The sequence below is a fragment of the Buceros rhinoceros genome, unplaced genomic scaffold (genome assembly GCF_000710305.1).
Source record: "Buceros rhinoceros silvestris isolate BGI_N320 unplaced genomic scaffold, ASM71030v1 scaffold19072, whole genome shotgun sequence".
NCBI classification, from domain to species: domain Eukaryota; kingdom Metazoa; phylum Chordata; class Aves; order Bucerotiformes; family Bucerotidae; genus Buceros; species Buceros rhinoceros.
The window spans coordinates 3,012-10,648 of NW_010400907.1; the positions used below are offsets into that span (position 1 = coordinate 3,012).

General features: G+C 37.2%; 1 protein-coding gene across 1 annotated transcript in view; it reads left to right on the forward strand.

Moving 5' to 3' along the window:
- Positions 1-665: 665 nt before the first annotated feature.
- The window catches only part of FARP2 (FERM, RhoGEF and pleckstrin domain protein 2), a gene marked incomplete at both ends in the record, with an annotated part of 42,273 nt that continues 35,301 nt past the window's right edge, over positions 666-7,637 (forward strand). Inside the window, 3 exons of the mRNA XM_010132092.1 lie at positions 666-744; positions 3,676-3,773; positions 5,912-6,026. Coding sequence (XP_010130394.1) covers positions 666-744; positions 3,676-3,773; positions 5,912-6,026 — 292 coding nt within the window. The remainder of the gene's footprint in view (positions 745-3,675; positions 3,774-5,911; positions 6,027-7,637) is intronic.

Genomic DNA, 7,637 nt, shown 5'->3' on the forward strand with positions numbered 1-7,637 from the left:
TCAGCAGGCTGAGTTGTGATGCTTGAACTGTTAACGCAGTCCAGTTGCAGTTGGATTTTCTTGTTGTAAAATGTTACACAGAGCATTATAGATTATTCTGAAGAGTTACTTAGAATTCTGTTTAGATTAAACTTTAAATTAGTTTTCTCCTTGTCAAGAGTTACAAGAACAGCGTTTTAAATGGGAAGAAATGGGTATTAACAGGCATGCTGGAAGCAGTCCAGCTGAGTCTGGCCAGACTCGTGGATTCAGTTCATCAACTGCTCTGGTGGTGGTGGTTGGTGTTGGGAGAGCCTGCGGGATGCATCGCTGCTACTTCTGTGAACCTCTCACTGGGTCATCTGTGATGCTTTTGTATGCAGTCAAGTAGCTACTTTAGGATATCATAGCACTTTTGTTGCACAAAACTGTTTTTGCAGCATTCAGATTGCAGACTTGCCTTGGAAGTGGTATAGATAGTTCCTCTGAAAATTATCTGCTGTATCTCCGTTGACATAGACAATGTCAGTGTTGGGCCCCTAGGCTTGCTATAGTTAGCTGGCAAGATGAAAACTGTCTAGACTTGGTGTGCGTGGTATTTCTCTGCATGTTGGAAAACATAATATGCATGCGCTTATGAAGAACAATAATTTTTTTGTGCGTGAAATGACTAACATTTCTTATAGGACCAAAGACTACAATGCTTCGTCTAGCTGTAAAGTTTTTCCCTCCAGACCCGGGTCAGTTGCAAGAGGAATATACGAGGTAAAGATTTTTTTTAAGAATTTGATTTGCACTACCTTCTGAAATAATAGGAAGGTAAGAGTAGGAGGACATTGCATCTGATTCTGTCGCAGTTTAAAAAGGAACGGACCCTCTGAATGAGGCTTGTCCTGGCCAAGGAAAGAAAACCAGTAAAAGAGGTATTTGGATTAGGGGCGTGAAACAAAGTTGATTTAATGCACCAAGCCAATAAAATCAATCATTTAAATTTGAATAGGACAGATTATAGATGAAAGAGAGGAGAGAGAGAGAAAGAGATATTAATAAATACTTAAATAGGTATATACATATAAATATACATTTTTCCCATTCGTTTCTCACATCCCTGCTTTAACAAACAAAGCCTGTACCATGTGGTCGGGAACAGGAGGCACGGTCTTTTTAACCTCAAGAAGTTCAGTTCAAATATGAACTGAATATTTACTTCAGAGTAAACTTCCTTATAGTAACTTAGTCCTTCTCCAAGATGGCTAGAAGAAACTTGAGTTTGCCAGTGTGCCAGGGGCTGTACTCTGGCTTCTAGCTCTCACCATCTGCAGAATGGGATATAGACTGGGTCTCCAGGGAATGCCTTCGGTTTCCTGCATTGCTGTGGAAGCTCCATGTCGGACATCTGAAACCTTGTCCACTTTTCCCCTTGCCAGCGGCTCTGTTCCCTCAGTGTAGGGTTTGGGGGCTTACAGCTGGTTTGCCCATTTTCTTCTGGTTAAAATACTCAAGTCTAAAAAACCACCGCCGCTGGTATTCGGCAAAACAAAAAGGTCTACCTGCAGTGCAGAAGAAATCTTTTTACTGCTCCAGAAATGGAGATAACTGCAGTCTCTCTCTGATAGGTGTTCCTTCTCGCTGTATCTGTCCTAATAAAAAGTCAAATGAATGCACCTGGCAGCCACATGAATTGCAGCTTTATATAGGCCTATTCACAGAGGTGCTTGATTGACCTGTCTTGCCTCCAAGCAGCAAGCCAAGGGCTTAAGAAGAGGGCTCAGCCCATCCTGCTTCCCCTGCAGAGGCAGCGATTTTGCAATGCCAGCTGGTAAAATGCCTTTAATGCCAAGAAGGAAGGGGGGGAGGGAAATTCCCCCCTCCACGTGGAAGCCGACATTTTCAAGCCATCACAGTTTCTAAACAAGATTTAAACTGAAGATGAGTGAAAACAGCACTTTCTGTTAGTGTTACAGTTTTAGCAGACCCATGTTGACAGATGAATGTTACCACAAAAAATATTTTTCAAAACAGAACACAGTGCAGAAAACAGGGCTTGTGCAATCATCATGGTGTCAAAAGAGACAGGGTATAGGTGAAATACTAAATTTTATAAACACCACCTGTATAAAATAATCAGTACATATTTTAATAAATGATTCATCATTTAAACTTTCGAAGTCCACACCAGGTATTATATGATTGGCAAACATGCTTTACTGTTCGTATTTTTCACCAATGCTCATCATGGGTTGCTTTTGCTGATTGTTAACTGGTATTTGGTAAATTAAGCAAACCGTCCATGCCTGTAACAAGGACATTACTCAGGATCTCCATGTTTAAAGAGCTCATTTAGTTATTTTCCCAGTTTTATTATTTTTAATTGGAAATCCTTTTAGAGATCTGCAGAGGTTCTATATTATCCTTCAGACTTATTTTAGAAGAAATCAGCATGATAACTCTGATGTGATGCAATTGTCTCTTATAATGATAAATACTATCTGAATACTTCCTTTGCTCCTAATTTTCTTATGTTAATTGCTGTTTCTTTTAGGAATTTGATTAGGAATACAGCTTTTTGGAGCATGAACTGTATTTTTTGCCTGTTGATGGAGTATTTATTGTGATATTCTGGGCTGTTCTTAGACTGTCTAGGTATTTCATAATGCTGTTAACGATATGTATAATTCATTGTGAGCGTATTGAAGAAACCAAAATAACTGTCAGACATGCAGAAAACAGACTTTTATAAAGTCTTTAATACATACTTGCAGTACTTTACTATTTAAAAAAACAACCCACATTCAAGATGCGTACCTTTTATTATCTTTTTGGATGAAGAATGTGATACATAATGTTTTAAAACTAATTTTTGTTTAAAAAAAATTACTGTTCTCTTTCAGGAGACTCTAGAATATTGATCAGTCTTAGTTCAGAGGTTTGTAGTAATGAGTTGTGGCCTATTTACTGGAGTCCTTATTGCACCTTCTTTCAAGTAAAAAAGGAAATCACAAAAAACTCAACATACGTACAAATTTATTAAAATTGGGTTAAGTTACTAAATTGGTCCTTAGCAGCGTACTTTCTAGGCTGCCAAGTTTTTCTTCTATCCTTGTATGTTTTGCAGGCAGCTTATTACTTATACAGAACTATTTAATAGAAATTTATTCTTCTTTAGTAACCAATTGGGAAATATTTCATTTGAATTAGTATAGCGGTATAAGAAAAAGAAATTTAATTTTTTATTGTCTTTGTAGACTACCAACATTATAGTCCTGGAAAATACAAACACAGAGTAAATTAACTGAGTGCGAGCAGAAGTGTTTTGTTATTTTTCCTGACAGGATATTAGAATCACTGATGTTCTTCCATCTTTTTTTCTAATAGATAAAATCACTCGAAGTGTTTCTTTTCAGAAAAAATTACGACTGCTGTTACTTCGCAATTCAAACTTGTTAAAAGCGTGGTTTTCCTTCTGCTTCCTTGTTCCTGTGTGTTCATTTGTGCTAATAAACTGCACAGGTTTAGTCATGGGTTATTTGGTTTGATTTGACCATACTTGGTCAAATCATACTTGACTACATGGTAGCAAGGCATCTTATTTTGGCAGAGAGAGGAAGAATGAGGAGATGATGGATTTATAAAGTACTGCTAAGTTGTTTTATCCTTCTTTCACATGTCAAGGTGGTACTTGTAACTCTCTCTCAGGTACCTGTTTGCATTGCAAATCAAGAGAGACTTGGCAGAGGAACGACTGACCTGCAGTGACAATACAGCCGCTCTTCTGGTCTCTCACCTTCTGCAATGTGAGTGTCTTAACTATGGTGACATTGATGTTGCCATTGCTAATCCCAGTTAAATAGTATACAGAAGCTTTTGGTAACTGAAGGTGTTTTCTGTCTTCTAGTATTTCCTTCTCTGCATACATTAAACCCAGTTGGTTTTGAACACTGGGATTATCATCAGGGCTAGCTGTGGTGAGGAACAGTTGGTGCTATGTACAAGATAATTTTGGCTTTGTGGAGACTGTACGAAACCAATTCCCTTGCATGTTGTCTGTTTTCCTTGGCTCTGCAAACCAGTTCACTAGCACTCCCTATCTTCCAGACAGCTGTTCCCATCTGCCTCCATGCTTCCTTGGTTTCGTTTCTCCATTTCCCTGTGACTGGAGGAAGATAAGTGTGTAGAGGCTAGGCTGAAACAAAACTAGAAATGTACCAGAGGTTCAACAGTAGGGCTGTCAGCAGCTTTCCTCTTTGCTGCAGCTGCCCGTGGAAATGGGAAGCAGTTGATTTGGAAGCTCTCCATGTGGCTGCTCACTCAGTCTGTAAGCACCTAAACACCTGAAAACATGGCCTTTAAGATGAGCAGGTTGAGAACCTTGAATGGGTTCAGACATCAACAAAACACAAGCAGCAGGCAAATGACAGTGCATTTACAAATCTGTAACCTGAGCTGTGGAACTGGGGTTTTGTGCTCCTCGCTGGTTTGAAACCAAAGCTGTTAATTGATACTTCTTCACATGTGCACTGCTAAATAGTTACATAATTGTGCAGCTTAATATAATAATACAATTATAACAGTTGTTGGACAAGCAAATCTATCTTGTGTGTGTGCCATCAGTGAATGACATAATTAAACTTAGCTCACGATTTTCCAGCATTAAGTTCTGCACTTCACAATCTAGTATGGACCCTATGAGCAAACCTCTGCATCTGACCTGGCTTAGCTTGATTCTACCCTACTAGAAAATTACAAATGAGAAAGAATATGATTATTTTTAACAAATTATTTTACAAAAATGCCTTCAGATTTTTTTTCCCCTTGTTGTTTCGTATGCTGGTTTCATTTTAAAAAGAATATTGCTCTGTTCTTTTTAAGAACACATGCCTTGGATTAGTTCATTTAGTCCACTCTCCTTTCTCTGACAGTAGTTAATTTTAGATTCTATGGGGAAGTCCTGAAAAATGGAGCAAGCATATGGTGGTACTTCCTTTGCTACATCCATCCAGTAATCTTTTCATGTGGCCTTTCTAAGTCAAAGACTGACCCTTCATCTTGTTATTTAATTGTGCTTGATGAACTTTGCTTCCATGTATTTGTTTAATTTTTTAAGTTACTTACATTTTTGGCATCCTTCCATGAAAACGAGCTTCACAGCTTAGTTTTGGGGAGGTTCATAGGATAATGTATGTCCTTTTGTCTTTCTAAAACTTCTGCATTTTAACTTAATATTGCAACTTCATATTTTATTATAGAAAAAGTAAATAACTTTAAAATTTATTTATTCATTTTCAAATTTTTTTTATATACATCTGCCATATGTTCTTCCTGCCTCATGCTTTTTTTTTCCCAACCCAAAGACTTCTGGTCATTTCATGTCTTATCAGATGGAAGCTGTTCTGCATTTTTGATTCATGCTTTTTTACTACTAAAAACCTCTTCCTAAATCCATAGCAACATTTCTGAAAGGCATGGATATGTGAGGAGGGACCAAAACTCAAGATGTAGGCACTGTAGGTATTTCTAGTCACATCACACTGTTTTTGCATTTTGCTATGTATTTATTTTTGGACAATTCCTAAAATTTAGTTTGCACCCTTCACAAGTAGGCTTGTTCATAACTACATATTTTACATATATTTTTAAAAAATCAAATTGAAATATCCTGGTTTGGTATGAGACATCTGTTCGGAAGGAATGTTTAGACCACCTCATAAGTCTTCTCTCCTCACATCTTTGACTGTAAAGAAGTCTAAATTTTCTAACTGTGTTCAAATGCTGCTGTAATCCCCAGGAAGTCTGCTTAGAATAAATGTGAGGTTTTTTGTAAATTGAAAAAACTGGCTGGATACAAAGCATTATGCACAAATTTGAAGCACTTGTCATTGTTCCTTTTTCATTGTTTCTTCCTATTCTAATGTTATTTTGGTTTCTGTAATAGCCGAAATAGGGGATTTTGATGAATCAGAGGATCAAGAACATCTTAAAACAAACCGGTATTTGCCAAACCAGGAAAAAATTGAAGGAAAGATCCTGGAGTTCCACAGGAAGCACGTGTAAGTGAGAATTAATGTATACTCCTGGGGAGCAGATGGACTCTCTTGGTGGAGATTGAGCGCTCTGTATGGTAGGATGATGTTAAGATTGTATAAGTTAAACACCATTTACATCTATCAAGAAAAATGTGATGTAGCAATAGTTACATAGTTGGGACAGTTAGGCTTGTCAGTAGTTTTTCTCAAGTGAGTTTTCAGTGTACCTTTGTTAACATACCAGAGAAAGCTATCATGAGCTTGTAATAATGGTTTTAGGCAAAATAATTCTTCAGAATTTCCAGTCTACGAAGTTTAACTTCAGCTTGCCATCAAATGCATACGTCTTGCTTTTGTCTAAATAATTAGAAGTCATTTGCATTGTACTCATTAAACATAAAGAAGATGGTGAAGGATGGAAGGAGTGGGGAAGAAATAAATTTCATCAGAATTTATACAATACCTTATCTTACAGCTGGAGTATTTTAGAAATAAGTGAAGTTTATTAGGGACAAAGAAACTATTTGCCACAAATATAAAAATCAATTGCAACACCCAGTTGGGAATTGCAGAATTACTTCAAATGCCCACTTCTCCCACTGTGCGCATTCAGTGTACAGTAAGGTCATGTGTCGCACAGTCTAATCTGACTGGTCTTAAAACGTGAAGATCTACTCCGTGTGTGCAATGTAAAGTATTTTGACAAGTAAGGAGATTTGGAGCAGAGAGTCAACATGATGCTTGTGAAAGAAGTCAACCTGCAGGGAGGCTCTGTTGTGACCAAAATACTACTGGAAAGACCAAGGTTTGCATTGCATGACCTGTGTTTGCCACAGATGCCTTCTTTTATGCTTTTAAGCATGCAGTATTAATGTTGCTGAGAGATTTTAGTCTATTACCTCCGATAATATTCCTAATCTCATGTGTGCAATTCTCAGAGACAGCAGATGAAATAAGAGAAGGTGTTTGATAAAATGGTGCTAGAGGTTTGATTTCACCCAATAGGTCTTTTGAGACCTTGTATATTAGGATTTAGCAATTTGAAGTGCTTTTATGAGCCGTGAATATGCACACACTCAGTTTATTGTGTATGCCTTTTTAATCCAAATCCTATATTAGACATTTAAATTTTTGTTTTGCTCTGCATGGGTAAACTCAGGGATTGTTGCCAAATGATTTTCTTTTAAGACAGAACAAGGAGGTTTTTCAGGGCAGCATCTGTGTTTAAAACTAAGACACATCCTGTATTATTAGAAAATCAATTCCTAAGAATTTAAATAATAATTGTTTGCTTTTATGATCACTCATTTTCAGTGGTACTGTAGTTATTGTTACTGATGGAATTTCAGCTTCATCGATTCTTGATGAAATCAGATGTTAGTTACTTTTTTCTGCTTTTGAACCTTTGAGGTGCATGTGGAAATGATGGAGGAACAAACTAAGTGTTATTTTGAAGCAATTTGAAGTAATTTTGAAGTAAATGTATGCTAACATTCTTCACCTTGGGAGAAGATAGCTGGAGGAGAGAAACCCTTAACTGCACAGAAATATTTAATTATTTTTCGCATGTCAGAAGAACAGTGCGGAAACCATTAGATGATGGTTTGAAAGCAAATTACAAGGAGGAACATCCTT